This window comes from Peromyscus eremicus, chromosome 15 (genome assembly GCF_949786415.1).
Source record: "Peromyscus eremicus chromosome 15, PerEre_H2_v1, whole genome shotgun sequence".
NCBI lineage: Eukaryota > Metazoa > Chordata > Mammalia > Rodentia > Cricetidae > Peromyscus > Peromyscus eremicus.
Window position 1 is genome coordinate 42,927,618 of NC_081431.1, and position 17,543 is coordinate 42,945,160.

At 47.2% G+C, this 17,543-nt stretch overlaps 1 protein-coding gene across 1 annotated transcript in view; it reads right to left on the bottom strand.

Moving 5' to 3' along the window:
- The window catches only part of Niban1 (niban apoptosis regulator 1), a 149,929-nt gene that overhangs the window by 11,764 nt on the left and 120,622 nt on the right, over nucleotides 1–17,543 (bottom strand). The window contains exons 7-11 of the mRNA XM_059280874.1: nucleotides 11,266–11,370; nucleotides 10,820–10,982; nucleotides 5,827–6,014; nucleotides 2,095–2,256; nucleotides 269–379 (exon numbers count right to left, since the gene is read on the bottom strand). Coding sequence (XP_059136857.1) covers nucleotides 269–379; nucleotides 2,095–2,256; nucleotides 5,827–6,014; nucleotides 10,820–10,982; nucleotides 11,266–11,370 — 729 coding nt within the window. The remainder of the gene's footprint in view (nucleotides 1–268; nucleotides 380–2,094; nucleotides 2,257–5,826; nucleotides 6,015–10,819; nucleotides 10,983–11,265; nucleotides 11,371–17,543) is intronic.

Consider the following 17,543-nt stretch of genomic DNA (forward strand, 5'->3'; position numbering starts at 1 on the left):
TGGCCAGTCAATACACATTTGTCAAACTGTGAAAGTAAGCCCACAGGTCACTTCTAGCTTGTTAGTGCTGAGGACATGTGGTTCCTGAAGCGGCCACTAGATGGCAGGAGAGTCACGCTAGGGAAACTGCTGTGAACAATGGTCGTCTGCGCTTGGGAATAGAGGCTGGACGGGGTGGAAGGGCGGTCAGGGTATTTCCCACCGAGGAACAGGACAAGGGTCACAGTCTTGTCAGATGCTCCCCCCCAAATGAAGACAAAGCTCTTACCTTTAAGACACGGAGCTTAACCTTCTCGACGGCAGCTGCTGTTCTGGAAGCCTCTCCTTGGAGATGTGGGGAGAGCAGCTGCTCAAAGGTGAACACTGCGTTCTCCATGAGCTGTCCATCAAGCCAACACAGAAACAGACTACAGTCAGGGGCAGGGGACACGGGCCCCCGCTGCCTGCCTAGGCTCTGGCAGGAGGAGGTGAACGGGGTCCCCCATGCACAAATGTGGGGTGACACAGGGCACATCCTACTCCCTGGATGGTGAAACAAAAACCTAGTGGCCACTATGATAGGAAGAGGGTGGACAACACCCTTCTCTATACATATATGCATGTCTGTCTGTCTGTCTGTCTCGTAATGGTGTCCTTTTTTTCCTCTCTTTTACCCATCATTCTTAGTGGGAAAGAAACCCCAGTACAGAAGGACTCAGAGCCACGAACCCCTGTAGTTATTCTCCTCCATGCTCTGGTGATGCAGACACAGATCACATGACATGGTGGGAGAGGCTCCACATCTAGAAGGACCTAAGTCACTCTGTGACACTTAATCCTTCCATTGTCCATCCGACCATCCCATGTCCCCCCTTGCCTCTGAGAGGCTAGTGTTCCGGTTGGAATATGGGATGGTCCTGGGCTGGATGACACTGTTTGGGGAGGTTATTGAATCTTTGGGATGCGGGACCTGGCTGGAGGAGGCTTGAGGACCGTAGCATCGCCCCACCTCCAGCTCGAGCTCTCTCTGCTAGGCGGGCACCAGCCACAGGCGCCTCCCTCTGTGAAATCCACCATGACCTCTTGCCTTGATGGACTGTCCCCTCTCAACCCATAAGCCCAAAGGAATCCTTCGTCCCTTATGCTGTTCCTGTTGGGTGTTCTGTCACAGCAATGGGGAAGGACATCAACAGGGCTGAGAGGAGAGGCGGGGTCAGGGCACCATGGCAGGAGTGGCTATCACACCGGGACAGGGCTTTGGAGCTCAGGAAGCTGATCCAGCTCAGATGTCTTAGTCTATAGTTGTGCCTGTGTCTCTCCAGGATCCAGAATCATCCAAGGGACTGTTTTTATATTGTCACATAATTCTGCCATTTATCCCTCATTTTTTTTTTTTTAAAGGCAGGGTTTCATTCAGCCTAGGCTGGCCTTGAACTTGCAATATAGACAAAGAAGACCTTAAAGCCCTGCTCTGATCCTCCCGCCTCTACCTCCCCAATTCTGGAATTTCAGGTGTTAACTCTAGGTATCTGACACCCTCTTCTAGCCTCCAAGGGCACCTGCATGCTCACGGTACACATACAGGCAAGCAGGCATGCACAAACATACACGTAACCAAATAAATTTAAAAAACAAAAATCAAATATGAAGCTGTAACAGGTCTCCTTGCACTGAGGTAGGGAACCCAGCCAGTGTTTCTGGATCCTGGCTGCATATTAGAAACAGTGAGATAGAAGTAGAGGCCATCCTCTAAGACTTTCAAATATACTATAAAACATACCTATTTGAAATCACTACAGGAGGGGTACCGTACCACATCAGTAGTTCTTAAAATTTCCCCACACGCTTCTAATATGCAGCCAAAGTTTGGAGCCTGACTCAACCCATCAAATAATCACCAACTAATGTTACTTTATTTCCTAGATTCTTATTTTCTGAGGAAAGATGAAGCCAACTGGAAGGACAATGTGTGTCCTCAGTCAACCTGACTCTGGGAACAGGCCTCACTTCCCTGAGCTGCAAAGCACCCCCGCTGCATCTGCCAGCATGCATTTCTCCTTCTCTCCCTCTTTCCCGCCTCATCCTCATCCTCCCTCAGTTCCCTTCTGCTCCCACCTCTTGCATGTAGTTCTGTGTCCTCTGGACCACCAGATCAACGTGCGGGAATCGGAAGCGGCTCTGGAGATCCAGCAGGCGCTCTGGAAGCAAGGTGACTTTAGTATAACAAGGCTCCATCTTCACAGAATCCAGAGGAAGCTTCATCAGCTGGTCCAGACGCTGCATTTTGGTGAAGGAGAAAAGCAAATGCCCTTAGATTTAGGAATCTTTCCTCGATATTACATAATACTAAGACCTACATTTGCAACGGTCAAGTGTGTGTTCTGAGGATGAATCACTCCTTGCACACTCTATCTGAGACATCCTCAATTGTCTTCTTTCTTTCTGTGGTTCCCTGGGGTGGCTTTACTGCTGGGAAAGAAACAGACGAACCAAGGAGGTATCAGGAAGTCTCAGAGGCACACCCAAGCAGGGGCTTCTGTCTCCTTAAGTCCTTAGTAGCTTCCAAACCCCCACTTCCGGAACTCAAGACCCAGCCAGGCAGGCTCTTTGGCAGTGAGAACTGTTGCTGAGCCCATGAGCCTGCATAAGATCCTTTAAGGAGTTGAAACTTGTTCCATTTTCTAAGCTTAGCTTAAAATGGCTTTAAATTTGAACACTGGAAGCTTAAAATAAACAGGAGACTGGGTGAAGACAGGGAAAAAATTGCTGACATTGAAAGCTATCGAGAGAAGCTGTGTGAAAGGTGAGTGTGAATAACACAGGAGACCCTGTGTGATGGGAATTTTCAAAGGGCCTGTGCCATTGTGCTTCAAAGGGAAAAGTATTCACTTGAAGAAGTGAACAATGGCGAGGACTACTGAAGTGGAATTAAAGATTAGAAGGGGGAAAATCACATGGTTACATTTGCTTTTGTCCTACAATTGTAGGACAAAATGTGTCACTTCTTTTTTAAAGACAGCATATGTTTAAATATGAGTATATGTGTATGTCTGTGTGAGTATATGCATGTGAGTGTAGGTACTCATGAAGGCCAGGAGAGGGCATCAGATCCCCTGGAGCTGGAGTTACAGGTGGTTGTGAGCTACCTGACATGGGTGCTGGGAACTCAATTCAGGTCCTGTGGAGGAGCAGCAAGTGCACTTAACCGCTGAACCACCACTCCAGTACCAGGAATATATTACTTTAAACAATGAATTGAATAGGCAAGAGAGGAAAAATGGGTGCCTACTTTATTACTATCAAATTGTTGAAAGTTTAAATAAGTGATAACGCCCCTCACAGATGGTAACATGGGGAGAAGGCTCCCTGCCACAAACAAATCAGTACAATGCAAAACTTAAAATACTTTCGAAATTGAAGGGAAACATCTGTTAACATGAAAATGTATCTTTCAGCCTAGGGATCTATCCCATTGAAATAAAAGTGTCAAGATACAAAGAACATGCATGTGTACACACATACGTGTAGCTACAATATAATAGGATATATGTACAAGGTTATTTATTATAACTTTGCTCATGGTGTCAGCCATAATGGGATGGCTGAATAAATCATGGTATTTCTAAACATGAAATATCATGCTGTCATTACGAAAAGTGGCTCAGAACCAAATCAGTTACCTTGGAAACAGTTTCATGAAGTCATTTTGAAGACGAAACCTGATAAGCAGTTTAGTATATAAAATAACTGTGTTTTTCTAAAAGTGAGCAATGTAAGACAACAGCTCTGAAATATGTGTTTTCTCTATCTTCTAAGAGGGAGAGAGCACAGAACAGCACAAGCCGAGGCGGTGCTTCTATTTATTTATTTGTTTGTTTGTTTTTGCAGAGAAGTGAGTGGTGCCAGGAAATGAAGAGGAATAAAGACAAGTTGAAACACACACACACACACACACACACACACACACACACACACACATACACACACAAGTACCTGCACACCCATACCCATACCCATGCACACACACCACACAGGCATCCATATACACATAGCCATACATACACACATGCACACACATACTCATATGCTCACACCCCCACACAGGCGTGTGCACACAGACACATGCACACATGTACGGCTGTAATAAGAAGCATCAAGGCATTTATGACCCGATCTTGGTTTTGTACAATCACACACGTGGGTGTGTCCATAAAGAAAGGAGAAAGCGCAGCACAGGAGGGTGGCTGTGGCTTACAACAATCTATCATGTATTTTATAATGAGCTCGAGGAGCTGCCAACCCTCAGAAATGAAAAATGTTTAAGGGAATGGAAGTGGTGATTACTTCCTCGATCATTCCACACCATCTGCACGTATAAACTGCTGAAGCAGGCATGTAGAAGCTGCCTGTGCTAGAAAAGCATGGACTCCTCCAGCAGGTCCACAGGTAACTGCAGCAGAGTAAATACAATGCTGGCATCTCCACCTCCACTTCGGAACTGTCTGGCTCTTTTACTTTGGCTGAAGGCACAGAGATAAGTCATTGTCCTAAACCGATAGTTACTTTGGATCCTAGGAGGGATAGAGCCTCCCAGGATTAGCCACTTATAGATGAGGGCGTTACCCTTGCAGGCACGGGCTAACTCTGGAGCAGAAGAGATCATCCTGCAGGGATCAGATGGATCCCCTTCTGTGTTAAGATAAGAACTTTGTGGAAACTGAAGAGCTAGAGGTGGAGCGTTGGTCAAGGAGACCAGGAGAGCGGATCAGGACCCTGCCCAGTTCTCCCTCTATTGAAACCTAAAGCTCACGTCAACCTTTTGGAGACAGACTTGGGTCTCTGGACTCCTTTATCCGCTCCTCTCCCAAAGTCGGCGCATTAAAAAGACCTCTTTCCTCTGCCTGTCACCATTACTCATGTCTTTTATTGGCATGTTGTGACAGGTAGCTGAGCATAGCATGTTGGGGCTGCTGGAGCCAGGCTTCTGCCTTCACAGATCTGGGTAACACTGTCACACTGCAGCCCATAAATGTGTACAGTTACAATGGACCGATTAAAAGGAAAACCCTTTTAACTGATATCAGGAAGGAGGGAGAAAGAAGCGATCACCCTGACAAATCCTGTCCTTAATGATATGGTAAGTGCAGGCAAGCTGCCCGTGTCTATGCCAGCAAATCCCCGCTGGCGTTCTATTAGAGCAGATCACACACACACACACACACACACACACACACACACACACACACACACCCTTACTTCCTGATTCAATAGAGTGAGGGGTCACTCCTGCTTGACAAGCATGGGTTTATTATCAGGAATCTACAGCTGTGGAAACAAAGCGGCAAGTGTTATTTAAAAGGAGGAGACAGGCTTATATATGAACAAATAAAGCACGCAGGTAAACACACACTGGACTATTTCTATCAGTCAATTCCAGGGCTTGGGAATGGAAGCAGAGGAACGAAGGGCAGTTGATATCAGTTCCAGTTACTAATTTTGCCTCTTTGTGGACATAGAATTATATATTTGAGTTGTTTCACTTGTACAAACATTATTTTTGCAACTTAAAAACCATTAATAAGGAAAATTAGGTGGATTTACTTATGAATGGATGGGTGAATGAGTTAGTTGGATAGATAGTAGAAACACCAGATAAATGGACAGAAGGGAAAAGGAAAGAGGAGAGAGAAAGAGAGGTTAGAGGGGGCTGAAAGGGGAGAGGAGGAGATAGGAGGAGATAGAGGGACAGGAGAGAGGGTAGGATCAAGGTTGCGGGGAAGGGAGGAGAGAGAAAGGCACCATGGGAAGGCAGGCCAGCAGCTATTGGGAACTTGCTCGCTCTCCTACCTCCTTCAGCGGGACACCGTCCTGGGTGCCATGGAAGCTCTGGCTGAGTTCATCTACCTCTTTTTCGAAAAGGGCACGGACTTCACTGAAGCCCGAGCTCACTGGCCCCATCAGCTCCTCCAGAACGGACGCCAGGAACGGCTGCACGCTCTCCCCACAGCTCTTCTCAGCCGGCTGAGCCACCATTGCTGAGGAAGGACAAGGTCAAAAGGAAGCATGACTTAGGGCAAAATTCGATTCAGGGGCCACGTCGCAGCTAAATGGCCCCACGGGCCAGTTCAGATGGGCAGAGCGGATTAGCCTAATGGATCCTTTGCCAGCACCCACCAGGCTGGAAACCCACTGAGTGCTGTGAGACCTAGGGTGTCTCCAGGATGTCTCCCTCCCCAGCGCCATCCTGCCCTGGGAAGAATGGAGTTCTCTGTTTGGTCTCCACAAATGTGCAATGGCCAGATTCACTCCCCACCGTCATCGTCACAGATGAACACCTTGTCATCTAAAATAGAATTTATCAGTTTTCATTCACTTCTCTGAGCACTCACTCAGTGTAACTCCACCACCTTCTACCATCAAAGAGACCTTTTAAAAACTCAAATGCAGCCTCAGGCAAATGGCACCAGGTTCCATTCAGATACACACACACACACACACACACACACACACACACACACACACACACTTAGAAAATCATAGGAGGGTTGAAAACAATCTCACCATCATCCCACCCTCTAGAGACAGACACTGTTTTTGAACCCAGCTCTGTGGAAGCTGAGCGGGGCAGGGCACCTGCATGGTTTGGGTGCAGAGGACATCCTGCTGGCCACCCAGGTTCAGAAGCAGCGATGTGGTGGTAGAGGAGTAGCACAACGCATGGACTGGGAAGGCCAACTTGGGAAAGTTCAGTGGGTCACATAGCTCTGTCACATTATCACGGACCCAAAAGGGAGCAGCCAACAGCCTTGGCTGCCCAACTGTTCCACTTTCCATATAGAAACAGGAGAAAGCTGACCAGGCTAGATGACTTTCCCAGTGTCAAGACTGATGTGCAAATGGAGGATTGTAACTCTGAACTGTGTGTAAGTTATTCTGGACGTGGCATTGCTGTCGCATTCATGGACTCACATGATGGTTACCCGCTCAAAACCTGCACAGGGGCCAGCAAGACGGTTCAGTGGGTGAAGACTGGCTTCCTGCCAGGTCTGATGTCCCGAGGTGACCCCCCAAGACCCACATGGCAGAAAGAGAGAGCTGACTCCTGGAAGATGTTCTTTGACCTCCGCACATGTGAAATGTGCACAACCATGTGCAGACCCATTTGCGTGCATGCGCACACATACACGCATACACACACACACACACACACACACACACACACACACACACACACACAAGAAATGGTGTGAAAAAATAAAAGGCCTCATAAGACCAGTCAACATTCTCACAGGTAGCACTGATTGGACTTGGTGATTTACTGAGAAGAGAGAGAGAATGAAGATGGGGGGGGCATGGAGGATGGAAGAGGGGAGTTGTGAGTGGGTATAATCAAGATATATTGTATACATGTATGAAATAATCAAAGAATAAATAAAAGACCCCTTTGATGACAGATTTGAATACGGAACAATTTGAGTTTTGTAAAATTTTAAAGAGGGACTCGTTTGAAACCAAATTGCAAAGGTGCCTGCCAAGAAAATAAACTGTCGGTTAATTAACTGTGAGAGGAACAGTTTGAAAAGCATCTAATTGGAGTTTCGGGATAATCCTGAGCATTGACAACACCCAGCGATGGTCTGGCAGTGCTGGGGATGCCATTTGTGAGGTGAGTAGAGATGCCATATCCGTCTCCTCAGCTTTCCCTGCCTGCTACTGACGGCCCTGTGCTCCAGCCCCGATTCCACCCCCCTCATCCAGTGTCCTTTCACCCGGCCCTTCCTTCCTCCACTCCTGCATGTCAACATCCTCTTCATCATAGGGCACATGCTTGGGACAGTCTAATGACCCCCTCACCACACTTCCTGACCTGTGGCCTGCGGGGGTTTCCTTACGGGCAGAGTCAAATTTGAATCCCACATAGACACATGGTGCCCTCTTCCAAATACACAGGGATGAGGCTGCGGTGCCTATGGTGGTGTGACACTAATTCAAGAGCCTCCCTGATGTTGGGCAGCTGTGGAGAAGCCTAGACAGCTGGGGCTGGCGTCAGAGCCTGCTGAGCACCAGCCCCGGGGAGTCAGGAATATTCTTATATTTTTCTTATCTGTTAACCCGAGATCATAGGAGTCATGATTCTTAGGGTTATGGTAAGGAGAAAAAGTTTACTATTTTCCAGAGTGCTTAGAATATTTGTGACACTCGAGGAGCACAGGACTGCGGGCTTTCTCATACTCCCTCATCACCTAATACTAAAGCGGTACCCTCCTGAGGAGGCCCCCAGTTTCCTGAAATTGCCCTTTTTATTCTGGCTTCTCGGAGCATTTAGCACATTTTCTTTCTGTCTCGGCATCTACAAAATGCTTCATGTCTTCCGTGTGTAAAAGTGTGTTGATCGGAAGCCTCTGGGTCCTTACAGTCAGCATGAGCTGAGTAAGTTCTTATTGAACAGATAATTGTGGAGCAGAACTGAAGATCAATGGCTTTTCTCCCAAGTGCCATATGGGTAGAAATGAAGAGATGACCACTGTGGTGGTTTGAATAAGAATGGTTCCTATAGGCTCATATATTTTAATGCTTAGTCATCAGGGAGTGGCACTACTTGAGAAGGATTAGGAGGTGTGGCCTTGTTAGGGTAGGTGTAGCCTTGTTGGAGGAAGTGTGTCACCAAGAGCCAGGACCAGTGTCTGTCTCTTTCAGCAGCCCGTGGATCTGGATGTAGACCTCTCAGCTACTTCTCCAGCACCATGTGTACTCCCATGCTCCCAACATGATGATAATGGACAAAGCCTCTGAAACTGTAAGCCAGCCCCAATTAAATGCTTCCTTTTATAAGAGTTGCTGTGGTGATGGTGTCTCTTCACAGTAATAGAACACCGATGAAGATAACTACTTAATGCTCCCAAAGCTTTCCCAAAATCCAATAGCCTTCATCAATGCAGTTGGCTTCCTTGTTTTAAAGGTAGACAGGCAGAGGTCCAGTTACAATGTGTCTGATGTTTTCCTTGTTCTCTGCCTTTCTTCCTTCCTCCCCTCTCTTCCTCTTTCTTTCTTTCCAATGTCACACTTTTCTTTTCTAGCCTCCATGGAACTCACCATCCTCCTGACCACAGCTCCCTGAGTGCTAAAGATTACCCGTGAGTCCACTGCACCTGCCTGATACTTGTTTTCAAAAAGGTTTGCCCATTACTTCCTTGCAAGAGTTATTTTAGGAAACAACTACTAGTCTCGGAGCTACAGAGGATCAGGTAAAGGACACTGGTCTAATTGTAGCCTGGGTAGTTAGGCCTGGATGGGTCTGAGAGAACAGAACATTGGCAGTTTTAGGTATACATAGAATTGCAACATACACTCCCCCTATATGTGCTATGAGGCTGGACAGTATCAAACAGAAATCACACTGATGCTAATCTGTACCTGGCTTTGGAGGCAATGCAGAGACAGGCCCACAAACACCACACACTTGCACAGTTAAGCCTCTTCTAACCTCCTCTCAGGAGGAACCACCCATCCTAAGAGCTCTGGAGCATGTTGGGCTGCAGTATGGAGAAGGTATGAATTGCAGAAGATAATCTGCCAGGCAGACAACCCCCTATTAGACAGGCTACCACGGGAGCACAGGATCTCAAGCTCTATCACTAGCTCAGAAAGCACTTAGCAAATGTCCAGTGTGTGAGTAATCATCTGTGCACTGACTATCCAGAAATACTGCTGAGAAACAATAGCTGAGAAGCTTCCACGCCCTCCCTCCGCAGAGACATTAGGCATGCTCTGTGCATTGGGTTCAGGATTTAGAAAAGAATATGAAAATGCCGAAAGTATCCTTTAGACCCCTCCAAGGCTACCTAAGGCCTCTCTGTGGGGATGGGCCAGCCATTTTCTGCCAAGGGCCAGACAATAAATATCTGTGGCTCTGCAGTCCTTCAGGTCCCTCTTAAGGTTCCAACAACTCAGTTCCAATGTGGCAGCACGAAGCAGCTTAGACTGAGAACTCATGAACGAGCATGACTGTGTTCAATACGATGTCATAAAATCAAGTGGGACCAGATCCAGCCTGAGGACCACCGTTGGCCAGCCACACTCTTGTCGGCCCTTCCAATTTCAGAGTAGGAGACTAAGGCAAACAGAGGTGAAGCGACCTCTTCAGGAACACCTGACTGGCTCATATACACATTGACTTGGGGCTCCAGATACAAACTGACTGACCCTCAGCAAAAACAGGAGGCTTTTCTGTCAAAGAAAAATGCATTCTTTACCACAACACACAGGCACCATCAGCAGGCAGGAAGCAAGATCCCCTCCGCCTCGAGTCTAGAAAGCATCCAGGGTAAGTTGAGGGTCCTTAATAATACGACAGCATGCTTCTACTACAGCTGCTGTTGTCTCCCCTCAATTCCCTCAGCGTCATCGTTCTTCTCTGAAGGCAGATACACGATCTGAGGGCAATCGGTTCTGGGATCCCCTACCCCCACCTTAGAGGAGGCCAAAACCCTTCGACACTAAAATTCCTGCTATCAAATGATAGAGTCTCTTAACAGAACCTTGCACATCCACCCACAGGCCTCCCATGCTTTAAGTCATCTTTGGTTTACTTTTAATACTGAATACAATGTAGATGTCACATAGCTGCCCCACTATTGTTTGGGGAATAATTGGGAAGTCTACACTTGATTATTGCAGACATTTTTCTCTGGGCATTTTCAGTCTGTGGTTGGTTGAATCCATAGATGTGAGACCCCCACCCCCACCCCCCAGGTACAAAGGATCAGCACATCCTCTCTCTGTGTGGATCTCTAAGTGGACAGCTTATTTATTAGGAACAGCAAGGGGTGGTTCTACCAACCTCGGATCTTCCCGGCTAGAAAGTTCTTTGAGTTCACAATCTGATCCATGTCCGAGCGGATGGTCCCTTCCAGGCCCTTGGTCAGAGCTCGGCACTCCTCCTTCAAGGCACTTAATCCTTCCGAAACTTGGTGCTGAACCAGAGTGTAGGCTTCCTCCAGGAGCTGTAACGCGGAACAGCACAGGACCCATGACTAAAGGGGTCACAGAAGGGAAAGAAGCAGGCCCAGCACAGACTCCCACCTAAACAAGACGGAGCGCACATTCAAACTTCAAGTTCAACTCTGTTTAGATTAGTTCTTAGGTCCGTGGGATGGAACAGGCTCAAGGCAGACAGTTTTCTACCTAGGAAGGAATTATTTTAAAACGACACCAAATGCCCTAAAACGCAGAGAGACGGGAACGTCCACTTCGACAGCACAGTGACAAAGCCACGTCATCACTTACACCAAACCAGGCCCTCTTCCTTTCGTTCCTCCTCCCCTTCATCTTGGGCAGCAGGTCGGTCTGAAGGGTCGGCAGGAGCTCCTCCATCACCAGCTTACTCAGGACCTGCAGGGGAAAGGGGAATCCCGCAGGATGAAGGCCAGCCAGAGGTCTCCTGACAGTGTCCCTGTCCTGGGCTACACGGGCTCAGAGGTGGGGGGATGAGGAATGGAAGAATATGAGTGTGGATGCTGGGGATGGGACTCATGCTGTGCATATCATGAGCACCTGAAATCTGGGCTCACAATCTCAGAGGTGAATATTCTTCAACATTCACAGGGAACAGAAGTGTGGCTATTGCTGTTATCTCAATGGGAAGAACCTTTTCCTCAAATTCAAACTCTTTATGTTCGTGCTAAAAGGACTCCATGCATTTAGAATGAGAGGGGAGCTCGCTTTTTTTTTTCCAACATAGTATTTATATTGATTACTTGGGAGTTTCACATAATGCACCCCGACCACACTCGCCTCCCAGTCCCCCAGGTCCACCCTCCCCTCCCTTGTGATCTCCCTCAAAGAAAAGGAAAAAGAAAAACAAAGAAAAAAAATACCAAGTCCAATTTGTGTTGCCCATATACTCACTGAAACATCGTCCACCTCCCGGTGGCCAGCCCCTTAAAGAAAACGGAGTCCTTCCCCACCCTAACCCCGGCCAGAAGCCATCGACTGTGAAGAGCTACACTTCAGCATCCCTATCACAGTTTTTAAGAGTTGAGGGGAGAGCTTTCAATGGCAGACAAGGCATTCTTAAACAGGAGCACCAAGTTTGAACGTGATGGCGTGAGCCTGGCCTGTCTTCCTAGGACGATCGTTCTTTCTCAAGTCTCGTGTCTCAATCTCCTTATTCCTGCTCTTCCCAAAGATGCTTTCCATGCTCCAGTGTTTACATAAAGAAGGAAGGGACAGAGTAAAGAAGAGGTGACAACTGCCAGACCACTCCAGGCTCACACCACCCTGCCCAGCTCAGTACTCCTGTCCCCCATCACGGCTAGCTTGTCCAAGGAAAGGGTTGGAGGGGGTGCTGCAGGAGACAACGCCAAGGTAATGCACAAAACTGGAGACGCTCTTCAAGGTGGTTGGCTAAACCTCCTCCAAAGAGATCAAGCCTTGGAAAGAAGGAAGAGACTGTACCAGAGGGACAAGGGAGAAGCTGGTGCTGGCAAAAATGGGAATTACCTGCAGGAAACAGAGATGTCCAAACAGACCAGGCACGGAGAGCTGAGGGCACTGTTGATGCCAGTGTGTGTGTGTGTGTGTGTGTGTGTGTGTGTGTGTGTGTGTGTGAATGACTGTGCATACCTGGACACTGCCTACTTTAAAATAGTATTTTTAAAGGACCTTTTGCGGGATGTGGTTGCATGTGCCTGTAATCCCAATACTTAAGAGGTTGAGGCAAGAAGATCAAACTTGGGGTGGGAGGTGTCAGTGTGAGCTACGTGGTGAGATCCTGTCTCAAAACAAAACAACCAAGACCAAGCTGCAGAATTATTTTGCTTGTTTTTAAGCTTACATTGTTAAGCAACAGAATGTTTCATTGTTTCACTGTGTTTTAAAGGGGAGGGGCACATGTCATTAATAAACGTCTCCCAGGCTGGATTGCCATGGCAGAAATATTTTTGCTTTATAGTTTGGAAGGACTATTTCTTGGCTCCCAGGAGAAGGGATTTCCTTCCAGGGACACACAGCCACCTGGGCTAACATCTAGGGCACAGAAAAAGCTAACCCTCTTTTTTACGGTCTCTTCTCCCACACTGCTTTCTGTATGCAATGTCATTAAACCCAGAGGCCTGTGAATACCACACTCCCGAAACCAGCTACTGGTACGCGGACTTTGCAGCAATACCGTGAAGATGGAGTCCCCTCAGAGAGCAAGCGGCTCCTTTTCTTGGCTGGAGAGCATCAGATGGCTAAGTCTGCCACTTCCCTGTCATTTCTTGAGAGCCAAGGTTGGCTGGTGAAAATGTGCTCAACGACACAGGAAGTGGCAGCCTTTGTTCTAAACGGGTCCCTGTTGACCGAATGAAGACAACATTGTGTTCGGACAGCAGCTTTCCCTGCAGCCGTCCACTAAAGAAGGGAGCTGCAAACTTGCTCCACACTTTTAATTATGCATGCACTGGCTGGAATAACACGACTGCTTATGAAAAGTTACCATTAAGAAATCAGGACCCTGCTAGGCAAACAATAGAAAGATAAATTAGCACCCAATACTATGAAACAATTTGACAATTGTGGGCTAAGCAGCATTAAGTCGACATTGAAAGTTTCCCGAGTGCTGTGTGGGAGTGTTCCCAAATCTACCCTAAAATTTTGTGCTGATCAGTGCACATGTTCCCTTGGATCTGAGCAGTCCTCCACACGTCCACTCATAACGACCCCGCCCTTCCTTCTCTGCTCCCAGACCCTGACTTGGGGTATCTCTGCTGCTCAGACTCACTTAACCAGGAGTCTTCTCAGGGTCACAGCTGGGCTGCAACAGCAGCCTGCAGACTGAGGTCTGCTAAAAGGCGAGGGCATCACTGGGAACGGCAGCAGGCCGCAGAGCACACGACCACGCGAGACATCTGCTCTGTGAAGTTGCAATAATATTTACCCAAAACAACGGACCTCCTCCTTCTCATAAAAATTAAAATTACATTGGGAGTTAAGGAAGTTCTCTCTGAGCTCACTGGTCAGCCACAAGCCCGTGGAAATCCTCACCAGCTCACTGGACTTGGCCTTTCTCCAGGGCTCCATTACGGCAGGGTGGAACACGCTGGACTGAGCAACAAGCAGGCTGCTCTCCTGGGCCCCTGGGCCCCTGGGAAAGGAGCTGCTAGGCTCAGCACAGCCTGAAGGGCTGCAGTGTGGATCTACTCAAGTGATGAAGATATCAGACAGGCCTTGAAAATTCACTGATGGACTGTGTTTGCCTTTCTTAACCACTCTCTGTGGCCAACTAGAGATGAACTGCCATTTTTTTTTTTTAAAGGAAATTATAAGAAACTTGACATAGGTAAACATCATGGAAATCAGCAGATTCAACAATTCGATTCAATGGGTAACTAGTGGTGCCCAGGCCCCCTCCTGGGTAGGTTCTTGTTTGGAACCAATGCCCTAGAGTCATCCAGTGAGACCTGAGGAGACAGAGCTAAGAGGTGCAGAGACCAAAGCAAAACTGAACAGGAAATGCCACCATGACTGAAAAGCCTTAAACTCAAGAGTCACAGTTATCCTGATTTGTCCTTCTGCAGAGACTGTATTGATTTTGAGCATGAGTGTGAACAGAGTTGAGAAGACACAAATGTCGTACACAAAGGCCAAAGAAAACCAACATTCCATTTGGGTGGGCTTGCAGTGTTCTGGTCTTTCCCACACAATGTTCCAAGAAATTTGCTTCTATTTTACAATTCAGGGACTTAAAAAGAAAATATGTCTGGGAAGAAAAGAAAGAGGGGGAAGAGAAGCTATAGGGTGGTGAGCGGGTGGGGGCTGGGAGCAGCCTGAAGCTGGGAGAGCCTGTGGTCCCCAGGCCCAGCCACACCTCATCCCGACATCATCTTCCTCAGGATGCCAGCTCCATCCTTGTCCCTCTCCTGACCACTCAGGGTCACCTGACCTGGCCAGCTCTCCATAAGCAAAGTCCTAGGCTTTTGGAGGGAAAGTAGCTAATCTAATAAATACAATAGTAAAGGTTCTCTGACCTCCCCATCAAACAGGACATAATGAGTTTATACCATAAGGAACCTAAAAATATAATTTTCATAATTTTGTATTTTAAAAAGGAGAGAAGGTGGTCGGAAATTTTAACTGCTGGGACATGGAGACTAAAATTTCATCACACATATAAGAAGCCAAACGTGTCATCAGATTAATCAAAATGAATAAACCAAGCAGGGCATGGTGGTGTAGGCCTCCAGTCTATGACTAAGAAAGCTGAGGAGGCCGGGCGGTGGTGGCGCACGCCTTTAATCCCAGCACTCAGGAGGCAGAGGCAGGCGGATCTCTGTGAGTTTGAGGACAGCCTGGGCTACCAAGTGAGTTCCAGGAAAGGCGCAAAGCTACACAGAGAAACCCTGTCTCGAAAAACAAACAAAAAAAGAAAAAAAAAGAAAGCTGAGCAGGGATTTAGGCAAGAGTTTGAGGTCAGCCTGAGCTACATGCTGAGACCCTGTCCCCCAAAACAATAGCAACAAACCCCAAACCACCCACAGAAGGCCACACCACTGTGCCCTCAAACAACCAGGGGGCACTCACTGAAAGACTGTCATACTTCCTTTCAGCCCGAAAGCTGTGAGGAGGGATGAATCCGAGAAAGGATGATGCCCCTACCAAAGGCAGGCCCCATGTCTGACTGGCCCCTGTGTTACTGAAAGATTGTAGGTGAGCGTATCTATTTAGAGGACAAGGACCACACTCCAGATCATTTGAACTAAGACCAGTCTAGAAGGAATGGGCCAGACCTCCAATGTGGACAGTTTTCTGGTCACAGAGTCAGGCGGCTCTGTGGGAAGCACGAGTCAGTCTCACCTCCCCAGCTGATTAAAGGCAAATGATCAATGCACCTTGTACCTGCAGCTACTCGACAATTTTGCAGATAGCTTTCTCTCATGATTTCAGTTGGCAGTGCTTGTAGCGCAGATGGACAAATAGAAAATACGTTGATGTTTTTACCAGCATACAAATAGTTTCCCCTTAACAGCCTGCCAGGCATGCTATTCTGAGACACTTCCCTGCCTGGACCTTTGCCTAAAATAACCATCACCATGAAGGTCTGCCATACTCATGCGAGTCATTACTATAAAGAGAACAATGTAAAAAGTGTCATTCAGCTCTCTCACTCTCTGTAGCACTTAGCACATGTTAGCCTAAAGGATAAAGTAGACAGAAAACACAAAAAACCTGAAAGGCTCAAGCCCAGAAAAGATCTATTAAATATTTGTTTTCAGTGTAAAGGAAAGTGAACTGACATACGATTAAGATTGTGAGCAGAAGAAAATAAGAAGCGAGGGGCATAGCCCAGGCCCAGGAGATGATAAATACCAGCCTATCTCCATGGTTAGTGTTAGGCTCCTGGATCGGGGCAGAAGAAAGTCTTCCTTTGTCATCTGCCCACTCACCTATAACCCTGAGACCATCATCCACACAGGCAGGAACCATTCTCTCATGAGCTCTGAACCACAGGCACCCAGCACAATGCCTGGGTATAGAGTGGGCCCTCAAAGTTACGGTATGCGTAAGACTGCAAGGTCACTTAGCTATTCCGTATCTCCCAGGTCCCTCACACAGACTTCCCACTCCTTAAGGCTGTCAAGATAGACAGACTCAGGATTTGAACATTATCAAATAGCACACACAAGCATTTTGATACAGGTCTCTCTACTAACTGTTAACTGTTACATGTGTCATCTATTTGCTAAGCTGGTCAGTATCAAATGCTTCCACTTCTTGTACTTGGGGTTTTCTTTGGGGCATAAAGTATTATAAGTCTTTCATCTTTTCAAAGTTTTAAATGGATGCACTTCTGCAAAATATCAGAGACTAAGAACTGTTGGAAGTTCTACAGTGTTCTCAGGTTGGGAATACACAAATACGTGTGTGGCTGTAGTGATGTGCAAAGTAAAGCCTTTATGTCTTGCTTTAAGTGACATGTATAGTAAAGACTTTGTGTCTGGCTTTGAGTGAAATGTTTCAGCAAAGCCTTCGCTATGTTTGGGTTAATAGTAGAGGCTGAGAAATTGTTTTGAGACTTGTTAAACCTTGAAGACGTGTTGACTCTCTGGAGAATCTGCACTTCGTGCTACGTGACAGCTTGCAGCTGCACCGATCTTGGTCCTAAGACATTTCTGGCAGACCTGGGGTTCTTACTTTTGATTACGGCTAGGCATGATCAAAAGGGACTGAGATGTGTGTGGGTTGTCTGCTCTCACGGGCAGCGAAAGTAAGATGACTTTGGTAGTTGGAATCTTTCCCATCCCCTATTAACCTTGTATATATTTGAATAAGGAACTGGAGTGAGCTAGCTGGTTGTCAGTCTTTTCCGAGAAGGCTATGTCCCTCTGCTCCTTCAGAAAATGAAGGCTTAGCATCTTGGTGAGCGTCTCTCTACTGCAGCACCCACGACCCATCAAACAATAAGTGAATGTGTATAAACTTACTCAACACATAGAGAGGGGAAGCCTTTGGCTCATACTCTAAAAGAGCATGTCCACTGTTGTGAGCAGACATCTGGCTTTGCACATTTAGTGACCTCACAGAAG